General features: G+C 44.2%; 1 protein-coding gene across 2 annotated transcripts in view; it reads right to left on the reverse strand.

Moving 5' to 3' along the window:
• Window positions 1-19,404, reverse strand: part of VSTM4 (V-set and transmembrane domain containing 4) — a 47,756-nt gene that overhangs the window by 11,372 nt on the left and 16,980 nt on the right. For both annotated transcript variants that reach the window (XM_064513997.1, XM_064513998.1), the window contains exons 5-7: window positions 16,462-16,495; window positions 10,712-10,824; window positions 9,789-9,850 (exon numbers count right to left, since the gene is read on the reverse strand). In XM_064513997.1, the coding sequence (XP_064370067.1) occupies window positions 9,789-9,850; window positions 10,712-10,824; window positions 16,462-16,495 (209 nt within the window). The remainder of the gene's footprint in view (window positions 1-9,788; window positions 9,851-10,711; window positions 10,825-16,461; window positions 16,496-19,404) is intronic.

The raw sequence follows: 19,404 nt of genomic DNA on the forward strand, positions 1-19,404 counted from the left end.
CCAGCAGCCCCACTGCTGGCCCTAAATAGAAAGTTGTCCTAGCAGTAGGCGTGGGGCAGCCCAACATTTCCTTTCGCATGCCCTTTGCACTCCCACTCCACCTGGGGCTCTATGCTTTCTCTCTCTCTCTCCTAACCCTAACCCTAACCCTAACCCTAGCCCTAACACTAACCCTAGAGCTAATCCTAATGTCGGCCAGGGCCCGAACCAGAGCCCACCAGCCCCATTGCTGGTCCTGAAAAGAAAGTTGCCCTGGCAGCAGGCTTGGGGCAGCCCCACATTTCCTTTGGCATGCCCTTTGCAGCCCCACTCCACCTGGGGCTCTATGCTTTCTCTCTCTCCTAACCCTAACCCTAGCTTAACCCTAACCCTAACCTTAAACCTGACATGAGCCGGGGCGTGAACCAGAGCCCAGCAGCCCCACTGCTGGCCCTAGCAAAAAAGATGCCCTGGCAGCAATGTTTGGGCAACTCCACATTTGCTTTGGCATGGCCTTTGCAGCCCCACTCCACCTGGGGCTCTACGCTTTCTCTCTCTCCTAACCCTAACCCTAACCCTAGCCTTAACCCTAACCCTAACCGTAACCTTAAACCTTACATCAGCCGGGGCGCAAACCAGAGCCCACCAGCCCCACTGCTGGCCCTAAAAAAAAAGATGCCCTGGCAGCAATCTTGGGGCAGCCCCACATTTCCTTTGGCATGCCCTTTGCAGCCCCACTCCACATGGGGCTCTATGCTTTCTCTCTCTCCTAACCCTAACCCTAACCCTAAGCCTAACCCTAACCCTAACCCTAAACCTGACATGAGCCGGGGCCTGAACCAGAGCCCAGCAGCCCCACTGCTGGCCCTAGCAAAAAAGATGCCCTGGCAGCAATCTTGGGGCAGCCCCACATTTCCTTTGGCATGCCCTTTGCAGCCCCACTCCACATGGGGCTCTACACTTTCTCTCTCGCCTAACCCTAACCCTAGCCTTAAACCTAACCCCAGTGTCTTCCGGGGCCCGAACCAGAGCCCAACAGCCCCATTGCTAGCCCTAAAAAGAAAGTTGCCCTGGCAGCAGGCTTGGGGCAGCCCCACATTTCCTCTGGCATGCCCTTTGCAGCCCCACTCCACCTGGGGCTCTATGCTTTCTCTCTCTCTCTCCTAACCCTAACCCTAACCCTAACCCTAGACCTAATCCTAATGTCAGCCAGGGCCCGAACCAGAGCCCACCAGCCCCACTGCTGGCCCTAAAAAGAAAGTTGTCCTGGCAGTAGGCGTGGGGCAGCCCCACATTTCCTCTGGCATGCCCTTTGCAGCCCCACTCCACCTGGGGCTCTATGCTTTCTCTCTCTCTCTCCTAACCCTAACCCTAACCCTAACCCTAACCCTAACCCTAAACCTGACATCAGCCGGGGCCTGAACCAGAGCCCAGCAGCCCCACTGCTGGCCCTAGCAAAAAAGATGCCCTGGCAGCAATCTTGGGGCAGCCCCACATTTCTTTTGGCATTCTCTTTGCAGCCCCACTCCACCTGGGGCTCTATGCTTTCTCTCTCTCCTAACCCTAACCCTAACACTAACCCTAGACCTAATCCTAATGTCAGCCAGGGCCCGAACCAGAGCCCACCAGCCCCACTGCTGGCCCTAAAAAGAAAGTTGTCCTGGCAGTAGGCGTGGGGCAGCCCCACATTTCCTCTGGCATGCCCTTTGCAGCCCCACTCCACCTGGGGCTCTATGCTTTCTCTCTCTCTCTCCTAACCCTAACCCTAACCCTAACCCTAACCCTAACCCTAAACCTGACATCAGCCGGGGTGCAAACCAGAGCCCAACAGCCCCACTGCTGGCCCTAACAAAAAAGATGCCCTGGCAGCAATCTTGGGGCAGCCCCACATTTCTTTTGGCATTCTCTTTGCAGCCCCACTCCACCTGGGGCTCTACACTTTCTCTCTCTCCTAACCCTAACCCTAACCCTAACCCTAACCCTAACCCTCGACCCAACATCAACCGGGGCCCGAACCAGAGCCCAGCAGCCCCACTGCTGGCCCTAGCAAAAAAGATGCCCTGGCAGCAATCTTGGGGCAGCCCCACATTTCTTTTGGCGTTCTCTTTGCAGCCCCACTCCACATGGGGCTCTACGCTTTCTCTCTCTCCTAACCCTAACCCTAACCCTAACCCTAACCCTCGACCCAACATCAACCGGGGCCCGAACCAGAGCCCAGCAGCCCCACTGCTGGCCCTAGCAAAAAAGATGCCCTGGTAGCAATGTTTGGGCAGCCCCACATTTCCTTTAGCCTGCCCTTTGCAGCCCCACTCCACATGGGTCTCTACGCTTTCTCTCTCTCCTAACCCTAACCCTAGCTTAACCCTAACCCTAACCTTAAACCTGACATGAGCCGGGGCCTGAACCAGAGCCCAGCAGCCCCACTGCTGGCCCTAGCAAAAAAGATGCCCTGGCAGCAATCTTGGGGCAGCCCCACATTTCCTTTAGCCTGCGCTTTGCAGCCCCACTCCACCTGGTGCTCTATGCTTTCTCCCTCTCCTAACCCTAACCCTAGCCTTAACCCTAACCCTAGACCTGACATCAGCCGGGGCCTCAAGCAGAGCCCAGCAGCCCCGTCTGTGTCATTAACAAAAATGTTGCCCTGGGGGGAGCCTTGGGGCAGCCCAACATTTCCTTTGGCATGCCCTTTGCAGCCCCACTCCACATGGGGCTCTGTGCTTTCTCTCTCTTCTAACCACAACCCTAATCCTAGCCCTAACCCTAATGTCAGCCGGGGCCTGAACCAGAGCCACTGGAAATGTGCTTATACTGTCTAGATGGCATGGCTCATGACCATCCTTTGTCACCACCTGAGCACTCACAGATGTAAAAATTGTGTATACAGGACTCTCTACGCCAACTGGATTGGATTTCGTCAAAGGGATAGAGCAGTGTTTCACCATGCATGAATGGACAGATGGGATGAAACTATATGGTGTGTGCAGTTCAAGGGAAAGGCGCTATCCCATCTTTTCCTCTGCATATCTCTTTTCACAAGCACCATTTTTCGGAAGCTGTGGGAGGAGACAGTCAGAGGTATACAGTATGGCTTTCAGCTTGGCAACGCAGGGCGGGTTAGCTACAGAGATGAAGGCAAGAGTGTATTGAAATGAAGCCTCAGTATATTTGGTGCATGGGCTGCAATGGATTCACCTCCCTGCCAGCAAGGCCTGGAGAAAGGACATGTATCCAGGAGGCCAGTGCTGTTAGCTCGTGCCTCAGCTCCTGCTCACCTGTGGCACTGCAATTTCAGGAGCACCTCTGTCTTTGAAAGGATGGCAATAGGGAAAGGATGCTTGACAGGCCTGTACCAGTAGTGGGAAATAAGGAGCTGCACTGAGTTCCTCAGGATGGGATGGCTGGAGGGAAGTGGTGCAGCCACTCTTGGTCTCCTGCTGGATGTCCTTCCTAGGAAGGAGCAGGAGCATTATTTAATGAGATCTCAGCTCTTGAACAGCCCTGTCCTGAGCATAGCCACCCTGGAGGGAAATGCCTGGCTGACTTTTGCCCTGCCCTGAAGCTTTGTGTAGCAGGTGGGAAGCATTGGGGAGCACAGAACATTTGGATGGTGCCTGGGACAGTGAGAAATGTCTGGTGCTGCTTTGTGCCCACCTGGCTCCCAAACACCTGGGCCCAACGCAGAAACCTGGATGACAAAACAAAAGCACTTTTCTCCATCCATGGTTCCTGCCTTGTCTCTGGAACTCATTTTAGATAATTATATAGGCCTAAATCAGCCCTAGGGAGTCTAACATGAGTACTAGAAAGTCTGTTTGTTGATCTCTAGGTTTGCCAAGTAGGATCAAAGGATTTGCTTTCTTTGCTAATAGAGGTCACTGGTGACATGTCAGAGATGTTGCCCAAAAGCATGATGGGCAGGGAGGGGTCTGTAAGATTGAAGACTGGAGGAGACTGTACCATTTCCTCCTCACCTGTGCAAGCCACAGAACAACTTGCGATGTGGAAGGACAGCTAACGAGGCAGAAAGTCAGAGATTCCCCTGGAAGAGAGGGACTTCAAAAATGACTTCTGCAGACCTTCATGAAAAAATGAAGCTAGATCTGCAAGATGAATTAGCCCTTACAAATGAAGAGCAAAATACAACTGCTGGCCAATGAGAGCTCTGAAATATCAAGGGAGCCATTGTGTTCTGTCTGCCAAGGCTGAGAAATAGGACACTGGAAAATTCTTGGAGTAGGAAGTGTGACTGTTAGTGGCACTATCAATAAAAAAGAAGAGAAGGGCAGTTTCTTTCCACTAAGATGTCTATTTTTTACTCTATAGGAAAGCCTTCATCACTGGGACCAATGTCTATAATGATTTATGAAGCCTCTCTCAGGCTAAATTTTGCTATGGAATCCCATGGAAGTTATGACAACAAAGTCAGGGACAAAGATGATTCACTGAGTTGTATTCAATCAATTTTTTTTTAAAGAAGGAAACAATCCCAGAAATAATAGGGCTGGTAGTGACTATAAGGAGTGATCTAATACATCTTTCTTCATTAACAGAATTAAATATACCTGGCAGATGTTTGTCCAGCCTGCTTTAACAGCTTTTGGGGGAAAATATCCTCACCTTTTCTACTGGTTTATTCCTCCTACAGTTGAAGAGTTATTTCTAGATTCTGAACTAAACCAAAATTGCTGGAAATCAGGCTGATTTTTTGTTATCCTTCAAAAAAAGCCCAAGGAGGCAAACAAAGCTTTTTAGTTTTCTGGTGACACTTCTGTTACTCCAAACGTGACATCACACACAAATCATCTTCTATGGATTTTTGTAAATACACAACTCTCAGCACAATTCCAGCAAGAGACTTTCTGTGTTTACACAAACTGTTCCTCCTTGGGGGTAAAGATTGTGATCTATGATCCGAATGTGAAAGCAGACATAATTCAGCAGTTTTTAATGTGTTGTGTTCTAAGTTTAAACCTGAATGTGGAAATGATATTCATAAAGAAGTGCTCCTATGGACATCTCACATCTGAAGAAGAGACTGCAAAAAAGGATTATTTGTCTGGGCAGAGAGATAAATTATGTGGTCTGTATGGAAATAGTCAGAAATCACAGGGAGTCCAAGAAAAAATGTTCAGTTCTTATTTGTGTATCACACATGCAATGTTACTTGAAGTCTGTGGAGAACAATAATGCCTTCAGAAACTGGGAAATTAAATCACAGATTGTTGCATATTGTGGACAAAACAGATCTTCTAACAGAGACTGGTATAACTTTTATTTTAGTATCATCCATGAGGAAGGGAGACCTGAGTGTTCCTGGATCCAGGACCCACAAATTACTAGATGGATGTATTTTGCTTTCTTTTTCTTTTTTAAGAAAAGGGCTAGTGTCACCTCCATGTTCAGAATAATCAGAAATTCTACTAATCATGCATAAAACTGACTGGCCTACCTTTCCTAGCTAGGTTAGTGATGAGTATGATGTAAGACTGTCTTGAATGATGTAGTGCTGAATTATAAGACAAAAAAAGAGGACAGGAAAAAAATCAACTCAGAAGTATGATCTCGCAATGGGTAAATTTGCTTCCATGTTTATGTGAGGCTGAACATACTGGACAGCAGGCAAGACCATAGCTTAGAATGCACAAATTCCCCAGCAAACAAAAATCAACAGCAGCTCCTTTGCATTTCACAACTCTCTGAAGCAGTAATCAGACTGCAGATAATTCACTCACACTTCTAAACTCTCTTCCCAAAAGGACTCCAAGGTCACTGGTTCTGTCATGCAGTGGATCTGGTTGGCTTACTGAATGATGGGAAATGCACTCCTGAAAGCTAAAAGTTGAAAGAATTTTTGAAGTGAGGGAAATCTAAGCTCTTGGGAAGATTTAGGAGCTTCTGCCTTCATTACGTCATTCAGGAGTATGAATTCAGGACTATTCTGCTGATGTAGAACATTGACCTAAATGTGTAGTGCTTAAAGCTTAATTTTGCTGAAATACATGTAGAAAATAATGTGACCTTCTCAGATACTTTCACAGGTGTCAAACCTGTGTTAGATTCTTGCTCAAAGCAACACACTTCTGCCTTGCAAACATGGCAGGAGCAGGTAGGCTGTCCTTTGAATGAATGGTTGCAAACTGCAGACTTTCAGACACGTTACTGATTACAGAATACGCACTTTCAGCGCAGGGACTGTTTTGACAGGCACTGTCTGGCACTCAGCACATTGTCAGCACTTACTCCATAATGATAATTAAGGATGGGATTTTCAAAGCTGCAAAAGAAGTTTGGGCTCTTCCCATTTCCGTTACATCTGTGAGGACTAGGAATCCAGATCTCTGAGCCAGCTTTGCAAATCTCAGCCTAGAATATATAAGTGGGGTCTGAAAGAGGCATGCAGGCAGAATGAGCCTGAAAGATCATGCACTCACTCAAACTTACCAAAATGGCTTCCAAAAATTTGCCTCAGTCTTGGATAGCCATAAGCCCTTCCTCCTTCTCATGCAGCTTTTATATCATTAGCATCATCAAAGGAAAATCTCTGGAACCATGTGGCTCCAGGCCCAGTGATCCACACAGAGATGAACACTGCTGTCTATGCTGTGTGAGCTGTAGGGAGTGGGATGTTCCTCATAAACAGACCAGCTATGGTCACTGAAACCACGCTGCTTCAGAAATCACACAGGGCTAGTAAGTATTCTGCAATGGGTAACAAGAGAAGCCTTGAAAACACACCGAAACCTTTTTATTTAGAAGATATTCTAAGGCTGAAACTCCTGGGCCACCCCAGCTAATCTCTAGGAGGCAATGAAAGGCTTACCAGAGAATTTGGTTGAGGAAGTATAAGTTTTGTTTCTACCAACTAGACTAAGCACTTATGGCTATAGCTGAACAGCCCTTAGAGAGCAGAATTTGTGGGCCCCTAGAATTTTTGTCTTCCTAATGACTCCTTGTGCTTCTTGTATGCCATAAAAAACCATCCCTTTTTGCATTTCAGCATCTCTATTTCCTTTGATCTGTACACATTTCTCCTTGATGCTAATAGAGAATGACACAGATGGGGAATAGTTTTGCAACAAGGGGAGCATAGAATTGTTATTCTGGCTAAAGCAAAAGCAATATGACTTGAGCAGAGTTTTTAAAAGGCTTTACTCAAATCTGTGGATTTGAACATGATATTAGGCTTTTTCTTTTTCTTTTTTTTTTTTAATTTTCATTGAGATTATGTCCATATTTTATCCAGGTTATTGTATTCTTGTAAAATTATACTGCAACCCACTCCAGCACGTTAACAACAAAAGAAATTCTCTAGCTTATTATAAACATCTTTCAAGAAACCAGAAGCACATGTCCTCTGGAAATAATTTTGCTGGTATTTAGGTTATTACAAAAATTTTCCCCAAACACTGGAATTATTTTGTAATGTTCCCTTAAACTCTAGTTTGTTTGCTTAGGTTTTCTAGAATATTCTCTTTGTGCCATGGTGTGGTACCATCCTTGGGTTGCTGTTGGGTTGCAGAATGCATTCAGAAACTCAGCAATCCAAGTCTGTCTCTCCGGTGACTATTAGCTAGTAACTATGCACCACCCATGAGAAGAGACTAGCTGTGTAATAATTACAGTTGGAAGAAATAAGTTCCTTTTATCCTGCAGAAATTTGCCAGGATGATGGTACATATATTTCCCCCAAACAGACTGAAAACTTAAAACCTGAGAAATTTTTGACAGTTAAAAAATTGGGAGGCAAGTTTGCTTAAAATCAACTGAATGTTTCATTTGGATGAATTTGATATGTCTTTTTTTTCTGTAGTTGTTACCATTTTGTATCATTACTGAAACATCTTTTCAGCTAGTTTAGGTTTCTCACTGAAAGGTCATTTAAAAGCAGAGAAGTGGGGTTTTTTTCTGAGAATGGCAAGAGGAACACAGATGACAAACAGCTCTGGGGATTGTCCTGCCCAGCTCCTGAATGTGCCTTACTGACTGCCTTCGGTTCAGTTTACTTTGTCTTTTTAAGTACCGCTAGGTGAGTTTGGAGCTTGAAAATCCTTTGGATCATATTTGATGGGTGATTTTCTGACTAAAAACTAACACGCATCTGTAGATAATGTGTTTTCTTCAGGCTGTGATGTCTCTTCAGGTGTACTCTGAGGTGAAATATGGAAGGGAAAAGAGTGAGATAGGGAAACAACTGCCAAACTCGAGTCCAACAGCAAGGCATTAAAACAGAGTCTGTTGCCTGCACACAACATGGGGATTATCAGTTGCATTAGGGAAACAAAGCAGATTTCATTGTTTGAAAAGGCTTTTTTCCTGCTCCCCTCCAAAGAGTTTGAACCCTGTCTGGGGTTACATAGCACGAAGGGAAGAGCATATAGCTATTTGTGGCCCACATCCCTGGATTTACTCCGGAGAGAAAAAAGCATCTGGAAACAAATTTGCTTCAAGTTCAGCATGTGTTGATGTGCTTTACTAACCTATGAGCAGAGTCTGAATGCTTTAACTGAGGAGAGGTCTGAAGACAAAATGATTCCTAGTGTAGCAGCATGCCTGGGCACAGCACTTAATGCTGTGTACACGCAGCAAAGGGTGACTGTCACCTCCTGACTGTGAGTGCTCTAATCTCAGCATAGCTGTTGTCTGACACAGTTACCTATGTGGATATAGTTTCTTTGCATGGACTTTTAAAACTTTCCCTCTTTCTCTGGTGAGACCTGACCTATGTGAGGAGAGACTGGCCAAGGCGCAATCCCTGCATGGCCGGAGGAGGAGAGGTGAGCTCTGTACCCATGCAGCTGTATTGCATAAGATTTTAACTGAGCTGTTCCCAAGTCACCTGGCATTGTGCCTGTGTACCCTGGTTTATAGCCTGACCATACTTAAAAGGGCAGAGAATATTTCCTGACTATTGGTGGGCAGGTTCCCAATTCTAATCCTTGTCTGCAGTGAAGCCATCACAGAGGCGCGTGGGGTATTCACACAGCCTAACTTTAGGCGCCCACCTTCACTCAGGTGCCTAAGTTAGGAAGTTAGTCAGCCTGGGCTCTCTCTGTGCCAGTGAGGGGAAAAGGGGTCCCCAAAAGGCAATTTAGAGCTTCTGCTCTGGCTCCTGCTCTGACTCACCTCTCTCCCTATTGACTATATAGGGAGCTTAGCAGACCAGCCTCTTTATGTAGGTAGCTAAAGTTACTTGGTATGAAACTGTCTCTGTTCCCCCTGGATGTCTTGGCCAGGTACTGATTTGTTACTAAGGCATAAAAAGGTCTGTCCATTTATTTGATTTGTCTGGCAAAAATCCCAAGATTTCTTCAAACAGAAACTCATATCCAACAGAAACTGCCCTACCAGTTCTTTTCCTTATATGAGCTATACACATGCTTATTATGCCTGCAGCTTTGGTTACTGCTGACTTACACCACTGTAGGGCAGAATCAGGTCCCATATTTCTGGCTTGAAAAATCTCAAAAGATGCACGACCAATACACTTGTGGTTCTGTCAGTAACTGATACTTTTCCCAAAGCACCAGATCCCAGAGCATGTGAGAATCAGTGGCAGGTTTCGTTTAAGAAAAGACTAAATTCATAGACACAGTGACTGCAAGAAAGCTGGAAAACATAATCCAGTGTAACCTAATGCTCAAAATGAAAAGGGCCAAGACAATCCATCACTTTAAAAGAAATTACTTAAAAAGAAGACTTGTGTGATTTTTAAGCCAACTTATAGTTTCTGAACCTAGAATTCTGGCAACATTACAACAGTTATATTGAGAGAAAATATGGAGAAAATAATGTCATAGAAAACTACTTACCAGGATCAATTTTCTCTGAGGTTTCAACAGCTTGGGCTTGGGAAAATTATTGGCTATTGGAGCTATGAAAATAAATATTAAGGGATCATTTCATATTATCATAATTCACTCTTACTTTTAGTGTATGCATTACCAATTTATAAATTACAGATTAATAGCAGATTAGGAGCAAATAAATACATGTATTTATGCCAGAGTTTTAACTGTATTCCAGATAACATTTTTTTTTACAGTGACCTATAGGGCTTATGAATTAGAAGTCATAAGACTAAGGAATCTGATCTGCAAAATGTGGCTGTTTGTGTGCAGAAGCCAGTGCAAATACACCTGTCAAGAACTGATCACTTGTGATCTAATGCGCAGTAAACCTTTAGTTCCTTTCCTTCCCCTCTCCCACTGGGCAGCCCTGGCAGTAGCGCTCAGAAAGCATGCTCAAGAGTTTGTGTGTCTGCTCCTGAAAGCAATTGCAAATCCTCTTTGAAAATGAGGTCCTTGAAAGTTTGATCTTTATCTGCTCAGCTTGCACAACCCCTGCAAGTGCACCTGCACTTTTTAAGAATGCAGTGTGCCGACCTCCTTCACCAATCTATCCCCAACATGAGATTTCATATTGCCTAATTTTAATCTTCTCTTTGGGTGGGGTCAGTATTGTCCCAGAGGTTCCCCTCTCTCCACTGATTATAGTGGGAGCTGAGACCTCTTGCTTGGACGAGGTGACTAGCCTTTATATACCTGAAGTTAATGGGAGGGGAGAGCCTGGTCCCAGCAGTAGGCACTGGCCATTTCTTCCCCCACAAGAGTGACTGCGGGGTGCTCCACGGGCAGAGTCAGTGACAGTGCAGGAGTCCTGACAACCCACGCTTTGCTGTCCCTGCACGGCGGTGCTCTGGATTTGAAATACTTCTGCACCCTTGTTTTCATACCTTTTGCTGGGATGGCTGGTGGCTGCTCCACTTTTTCTTTCTCTTTCTTTTTCTTTACTTTCTTGGGCTGTAGAGGGGACATGCTTGTCACGCTGGTAACTGTCTCCCCTGAACTGGAAAGCAGAGCGAAAAGTGAAGGCAATGGTAGGAAAGAGAGTTTGTCCCTGTGAGTTCACACAGACATGTCACCCTCCCCTTGTGAGAGTCCCTGGCCAGTGACTGGGTTTTTGACCCTGAGATATACTGAAAAGTTTCTTACAGGGGCTTGGAAATGTTCTAGGCCTTGCATTTTTTCAACCATACAGCATGGCTGAGAAACTCAAAAGTCTCATCTGTCCTGGCACAGAAAAGGCAAAGTGTCTGTGTAGGTTTAAACAAGACTCATTTCAGAGCACCTACTCCTTAGAAACATGTATGATCTTACTGCTGCATGCAGGATGATGTTGTACCCTTCTTTTCATGAGGGCCAGAGGCACACACAGTTTAAGTAAGTGACTTGCATAAGCTCACCCAGGAAGCATATGGCAAAGCAAAATCTTCAACGCAGTTTCTGGGCTCAGGCTGACCAAATGGTCAGCAGGACAGGAGAGTGTGCAGCATGCCTTGAGTGAGATGCAGTCCTTCAGATAGCTTGCAAATCTGTAGTTGAAAAAGCTAACCTTTTAAAAAGAGGCCAGTGTGTTCAATGCATATAAAATGGAGAAAGTGTCCCAATCTCTTAACTGTAGTACTTCACTTTCTCCAGGACATCTGTGCTAAAAAGCACTAATAGGTATGAGAGAAGAGTACAGCAGTTACATTAGAAACCCACTCCTATCCAAGAGGGCTTCTGTGTTTGGATTATTAGAGTTAATTGTCCTCTAAGTATAATAGTTTTCTTATCCTTCGCACCTCCCAAGGTCTAAGGTAGCATATCCTGCTTTGAGTATTTAAGGGCTTGGGTATGCAGTCAAGTTGCAGTGATTTGATTTGGTTACTGTGTGTCAGCTGAGCTGTGGTAACTGATTGTGTAGGTGCTCTTAGCTTGCAACTAATGTGAGGTAAAATTGTATTGGCTTAACTGGTAATGAAAGAAATCTTAACTTACAGCTGAGGTGGGAGAAGAGATGCATCTGACTGTGGGCTCCTCCCAAGAAAGATGGATGCAATATGGGCTTGGAGACCCTTCTGTTCTGTGCTGGTGAGTTAGATCACACAACGGGATCCCACCAGGGTCTCCATCGTAATAATACTGACAACTGAATTCTGTGAATTTTAGATAATTTGTCCCAAGATGATGTTTTCCTCCAGGTTCTTTGAAATAGTGAAACACTCTTTTTACGTTAGTAGAAGAAAATATTCAAAGTGGGCCAAAGTCTTAATGAAAGTTAAGATGTGTCAGCTATTGCCCACACAAGAATAACAAAATAACAGCCATTAGCATTTTACATAGCTTTAAGTCAAAATGAATGTCACTGCCGTTGGTGAAATCACTCTGGATTTACACTTGTGTAGATTAGGGAAGACTGCACTTTGCTGATTTGCTGAGTTCTGTTCCATGTATTCAGTCCAAAACATAAGTTTGCTGCCAAACTTTTTTAAGTGTTTAAAAGGTAAAATGTTTTCATGATTTATAAATAAATAATGTTAATTATGTAAACTGTGTTATGTTGCACAAAAATAATTTCAAAGTCTGCCTGAACTGTTGTGAACCTATCCCACAACAACCATTTGTTGCTATAAAAAAACAGAAAGTGAAATTGTTTAAAACCAGCAGGAAGTGAAACTGTCCTGCCTAGTTCCATTGCCCAAACACAGCAGACTGCAAAGAACAAAAAATACCAAAAAGGGGATGGGAATGATTTTTTAATATTTTTAGTTTTAATAATCCAAAGTCATTAAGGCAGATGTGTGGCTTAAAGATGTTATTATTCTGACATAGCTTCTTTAAGTACAGTATATGAAAGGGCTTAGTGTCAATTCACTGCTTTAGTTATTATTCCTGCTTTGTCACTGAGAAAGAGAAGCTACAGAGAAATGTATTTGTGCCTTACACTTCTCTTATAAATACCAGAGCTATATAGGGTTAACCAACACTGGGAGATACAATAACTGTACTTGCAGTCTCAGAAGTGAGTTCCTCTATCCAAACAAGGAGGCTCAGAAAAGACTCCTTGGCTCTGACACACTGTGTCTTTGTGAGCTTGTCTTGTTCTATGGTTAAAAGGAAAGTCACTTTTTTATCTCAAGCTCCTCCTCCAGCCTCCTGGCTTGTATTTGAACAGTGTCACATTGTGCATTTCTTGAAGTATACAATGTATTTTTAGAGAGAAAGAAAAAGGCAGGAGTTTGGGGGAAAAACCACCTGTGGAAGGTGGCTAACAGCAGGTTCCCTGGAGGTAGCGACTGGTGTCTGGAATGTGTCCCAAGAGCTGTCAAACTACTGTAATTTGGGGCTTTAATATCCTTACTGGGGTCAAGGATGCAGCACTTTTCCTGTGGTTGGCTAGGTCAGCTATTCCCTTTCCTCAAGAGCCTGTAGGGGGATAACAGAAAATTCACCCAGGTTATGAGAACTGCACTGATATCTTCCGAAGGGGGAGCTGTGTAAAGGGGCCAAGGGAGGGCTGGGCACTTGCGTCTGGCTCGGTCTGGCAGAGTCTGCTTATATGCTGTTAGATCCCTACGGTGGAAACGAGGCATCAAGAGGGACAGCTTTCGGAGGGCAATGGTTTTTTTCACCTCAAATTATTTGTCTCCAGAAAAGCAGCTGCTGAATGACCAAAGAGTTCAGGCCAAAACAAATAAATAAAAGACAGAAAAAAAATCCCATTTTCAAAGCTACACCTCCTGGGGATTTTTGGTTCTGAAAACTGACAAAATGATCTAATAACAAGGGAGATTATAACAAGGATGATATTTAAGGAAAAAAAAAACCCATGAAATAGAATCAAATGGTTTGGAAAACCCGAAATAACTGTATTTTTTATTTAGGTATTTATTTTTAAAATGTGGGAAAGAAATGAGCTTTGGCTGACTTATTTTTCCCTTTAATTTGTTATTGGTCAAGTAGCAAATCAAAACTCAACCATTTGCTTTGTTCTACAAGAAGAAATCTGGATTTAATTTTCTTTTCTACTGAGGCCATGTTGTGAGACCTGGGGCAAATCATTTAGCACTTTGTGCCTTAGATTCCAATTAAGTAAAAACACCATTATAGTGTCAAGGCATGAAATATTTTAAGATGCCTAGGTATTACTGCAGTGGGAGCACAGACATTTCTTAGACGCTGGGCTATTAATGTAATTTTGAAACTGGATTCTGCTCTGAGTTTGAAATACCACTAAGGGAGTTGGAGCTGAGCCTCTCTAATCAAGGTTGAGTTTTGCACAGCATAGTCATTCTGAGTTGCAGGAACGTCCTACAAACTAGTTCGTCAGTTTGACCTAATGGACCTGCAGACACTGGCTTTTGCGTCTGAATGTGCTGAAAGTCTATGACAAACTAACAAATATTTTTGTAAGAACAGGCAGGTGAAGAGAAGCTAGCTTGAAATGCATCCCCCATTTGGCCAAGTGCATAAATGAGATCTGATGAAACTTTCTGAGATGCTGGGTCGATCAGGGGACACTGATAGGACTTTTCATGTTTTACTGTGCAGGTAGATGAACGCATCTTATGCCTCTCATATCCTCTGATGCTTCAGACTGTCACTGAACTTCTAAATGTTGTCATTGCCTGACTGTGGCACTGCTGAGGCACTGCTGACATTCAGCTGGGACTGACACCACGGTCCTGTGCAGTGTTATGGCTGCAGTGAAGAGCAAATTCACACAGGCTATATCCTGCACCCATACAAGTGGCAGCACCTCACACAACTGCATCTCCTTCCCTTCAGTGGGATTACCCATAGCAGTCACACTTCTAGTTGAGCCAGAATATATGATTTACTTGGCATTCAGGGTCTGGTTTCATGATGCCTTGAAGCACATCCTTGGCTAGGAATGAATAGAAAAAAATGTTTTGCTTCAACTGTGGATCATAATATAGACCATAATATATGTCTAAGATCAAATGTGCTTACACTGCATCAGGGCATCAGCAAGGTACTTAGGCATGTGCTTAACTTTAAGTGTGGGAACAATCCCAAAAAGTTCAAAGGACTTAATGGTTCATGTTTTGAGCAGAGGATGGAAAATAAAAAGTACTGAATGTGAAACATAACTAAAAATCTTGATACTGCTAATACATTGAGAGGTATTTAATTTTAAAGCCCTGAAACCAATGCACTTCAGACATGCATTTGTAGGATCAGGGCTTTCATTAGCACATTTTGCCACACTGAAATACATTAAATAATATTTTTTTCCATGTAGGGTCATACATTACTTTTGCTTCCTGAGATTCCACTTTACAGGGAAGAAACCATGCTGGGTTGTTTTCCCTCTTCTGTTCAGCCTACTGTGTTTAGTGTTTGCAGCAGTATTGCTACCACAACATGTATTCCCAGAGAGGCAAATTCTGTAATATAATGAGTCTTTGTATCTGACTGACGTGCTCTACTTTTTCACCATTTTGACAGTCATCTTTTCGGTTGGTTTCATTTTTCTCTTCTTGTGTTCTCTATCAATCTACTTTGATTTCCTTCCCCCTGCCCCTTCCTTTTTTGTTTTCTAATATCAGCTTTGTCCCAGGAGCTAATAAAGAAGGAGAAAAAAACAACATTCAGGGGAAAATGAAAATTGCTGAGCTGTCTCTGTAAATTTGTGGTGTTGTGCAATGGCTGATCAGGGTCACAGAACAAAGATCTTCCAATGAATAACATCAAAGTTTCAGGCTGTACTGGCCTCTCCTGAACTCTGTGTTGCTTTATTGTGACTTCACTTACTCCTTAGTGTCGGTTAGAATGAATACAGTGATTTTCCCATGAGAATGCACTAAAAATTACACTAGTTCAGGATCCAGGACATGCTATACTTGGCTTAGAATCTGTGCCAAAAAGATACTATGAGAAATAGTATCTGTGATACCTAGTGATACTGGATTTAAACTACAAGACTAGAAACATGTTTTATGTTACTGCAAACTGGAAAACAGCTGTTCTTTTGCAGTATTATGAGGCATCCCTCTTTAGTCATTTTTGCTTGTAAAATACTCTGTCATCTTTCTTTTATTGCAGTTCCAGCACAGTTTGTATCTCAAGAAGCTCGTAAGTTGGAAACCAGTTATATACCACCACACAGATCAAACCTTTTGGCAGTCAGTGGTTATAACAGGGATAATGATTAATGACTGCAACAGAAGTAGTATCTTTCCCATCACTTGTCTGCAGCTGGGAATAGACTTAGAAAAAATCTGCTTTCTAGCCCCACTCCCAGTTCCTGGGTACAGGAATTACTCAGTAACAATGTGGTTTATTCTATGTAGGAGGATGGTTTAGGTCACTCATTATCATCTGGTGAAGTGTTGGAAAACCCTAGGAAGTCACATAGGATGAAAGAAGGCTTCTCCAAAAAGCAATTCAGAGCCTCAAGGCAAGGTTTGCCACTGACGCATCTGCAGGGCCAACAGCTAGATAGTCTGGGTGGATCCCCCTTATCACACGCAGAAGGTGTTGGCTAAGGTATTGGCTTTCAGGCATGAGTAATGAACCTGGGACTCTGTCTTCACATAGGCATTTTGGAAAACTTCACTCATCTTTTTCATTGTACATAGCAAAACCAAAACAGAACTGATGCCTTGGTAAAGTAGAGAGAAGTGTAATCTCCTACCTGTTCTGGGGGCATTTCACCAGGTAATGCTTCACTGTTAAAGAAAAACAAAAACAGAAGATGTGGCTTTACATCGACAGTTTATGAATTACAAATGGACAGTGCAGATAAACCTGTGCTCCTGAGACTGTGGAGATGCCAGCTTGTTACAGTAGGAAAGCTTCTAATCCTAACTGTATATTATATTGTGAATTAAAGTCTGACTCAGAGAGATAGTTAGGCTTGGGAATGGTGGATGTACCAAACAACACCAAAAATCTGCTGTGGAAGTGCTGGGCAACTCACATTCCAGTGGTCAGCCCAGCCAGAAGACAGCTTGCTAAGGAAAAGCACAGCAGGCTAGTAATTTAAAGACTTTTGTTTCCCTTGTAGTGCCTCTGTTTATCTCCAGAAGCCTGAAATAAACCATTCATCCACAGGAGCCACTGCTGTTCCTCATGTAGGCTAGGCTGTGACCTCAGGCATATAGGAATTGCCTCCTGGGATCAGATCAGAGGTCCACTCAGGCCAGTGTCCTGTCTCTCAGTGTGTGTGTGAGCTGTATAAATCCTTTGCGCTGCTTTGAATCAATAGCCCTGAGCAAGGGCAGCTTCCCCCCCTGCAGCCTTTTAGGAGCCGGGGTTATTATGATACTCTTTTTGTGGCTTAGTGTCTTCTGTGTTCAGCCCAAGCCCTGCTGCCTGGTGAGTGTGGAGAAATGCAGGGAAGAAGAGGCTCTGATTCTTCTCACCAACCTACTGCCAACTTATTTCTCCAAATGAAAACTGGCTGCATCCCTGGGCTATGATGTAAAGTCTAGTGCAACATAGACCCTCTCTCTTAATTTTCTCTGTTCCTTAAAAGACCACGAAAAACAGACAACACTGCACTTGCATAATTGTGCCCATCTGTACAGGAAAATGTTCTCATCTGGTCTTACATAAGTTCTCCCATTCTAAGGAAATTCTAAGGCTCCTCAAAGGCTGGATTTTAGTCCTAAATGAAAAAGGGAGTAGAAAGCACTAAGAACTAAGGCTAATATACCATGGTCAGGCCTCCATATCTAAGATAGCCAAGGCAGGATTTCCATCTCTCTGTCTGGGTGGTTTCTTTACACATGTACTGACTGTTGGCTTGGAGTTTATGGCAAGTGGAGGCTACTCCAACTGAAGTGGGTAACATCTTAAAATGCTGGAGAAATGGGCAATGTCCTCAAGTTCGGCAAGAAAAAATCTGGATGAGAAGATATTCCCAGGAAACTGCAAATTACAGAAATCTCAAGCCTAAGTGAATAATTATCATAAGTTGTCGTTTATATCTTATATCATGTAATCAAAGCTCTCTGGGCAGAAAGTTCTCATTGCTTTTAATGGCAGAATATTAGGAGTTGAAATATTTCAGCCAAAATCATAATTGCCTTTGTTCAAAGTGGCACCACAGTACCACTTAGGAGTAGTCATTCCATTGCTCCATCCTTCTTTCTTCTCTTTGAGCCAGGCTTTTTGTCTAGATATACTCTCCACAACATACTGCTTTCTTCTGGTAGTAGCCCGGGGTACTTTCTGGGGGAATACAACCAGCTGCAATATCCTGTCCCACTGACAATGGAGACTTAAGGCACTGGTGCTTTGGCTCCCATTTTGATTTTAATCCAAAAGACTTCAATCTTACATTGAACTTCAGTTTTCAGGCTTTTAGTTTTTCAGCAAAAAGACTGACATTTTTCATGCAAAGGAACTGCTCATGAACAATGTTAGAATACTTTTGACTATCTCTAGGTATGTATCAGGTTGCCCTGCCCTAGAGGGGATTCCTCCAGCCTTTGAACCAGGGATTGTGAAGAGCAGCCTCTCCTGTAACAAAAGCATGGGCATGAGCTTCTATTCAAACTGCAGAGGGTTTACTAGCTGCAGCCGTTGTTGCTTTCTGGTGTCCTGTAGCCGCCCTATGCTATGGGCCATCTCCAGCTGCACTGCAGTTCCACTCAAACAGAGGGAGTTTCATCAGTGAGGACCATTTCACCCTTTTCACAGTAGAGCCGTGACTTAGCCAGGTTTGGTCAGGTTTTACACACATACATCCAGAGGGATCATCTCCAGCTTATCTGCTGCAAATCCCAACCTTTAGTTTCATGTACGAGTTGTGTTTTCTCCCAGGTTGGGCTACCCTTGTAGGTGGATGGGCAGAGATCTCCCTCCCTCTTCCCCCGTGCTTATTTGGGTGCTTGCCTCTCTTCCCTATGTGTAAGGTGGCATTATTGCAGGTGATCCTCCTTGTGGTGGTAGGGTTGAGGAATGGGGGAGGAAGCTGAGGGCTGATGAGGCTGAGCAGAGGGCAAGAAGAAGCTTGAGAGGGGGTTGTTTAAAGCTGGTGGGTGCTGAGGTGGTGGGGGCAGAGAGTAGAGGAAGCTGTGCTTTGTTGTAGATGTGTTCCTGTGACAGGGATTGTGTGGCAGGAGAGGTTGAGGAAGAAGCTTTGATAGAAATTTGTCCAGCAAGGAGATATTTCTGGTTGCCCTTGCTCCCTGACCTGCTCTCCAGCCATGCCAGGCTTCTCTTGGAGGCCCTCTGAGGAAGATGGTATGATAACTGCCTGATCTGAAAGTGGAAGAAGACTGGACCTGGAGTCTGGCTGAAGGCCCAGGTGAGGCCGAGGGATGATTGCTTTGCTGTGCTTTTCCTTTGCTCCCCTCCTCAAGGAAGGATGGGCTTTGTGATTTCACTGGAGACTCTTTTCATATGAAGTACTAGGATCTGCCTGTTGCAGCCCAGGATAGAGATACAGAGTGCCAAGGACAGAGAGGAGGTAAGATAACACTTGCATGAACGTACTGTTTTGGGGAGCAATGCCTTAATCTAACAATATCAATGAGAGAGTGCTGCTGTTGGCTGGCAGGCCAGGTATCTCAAGACTCTGATCCTTGGATGGTGTTTCTGGAGGAGGTTAGAGAGATGCTGGGGAGTG

Source organism: Dromaius novaehollandiae, chromosome 6 (genome assembly GCF_036370855.1).
Source record: "Dromaius novaehollandiae isolate bDroNov1 chromosome 6, bDroNov1.hap1, whole genome shotgun sequence".
NCBI classification, from domain to species: Eukaryota; Metazoa; Chordata; class Aves; order Casuariiformes; family Dromaiidae; genus Dromaius; species Dromaius novaehollandiae.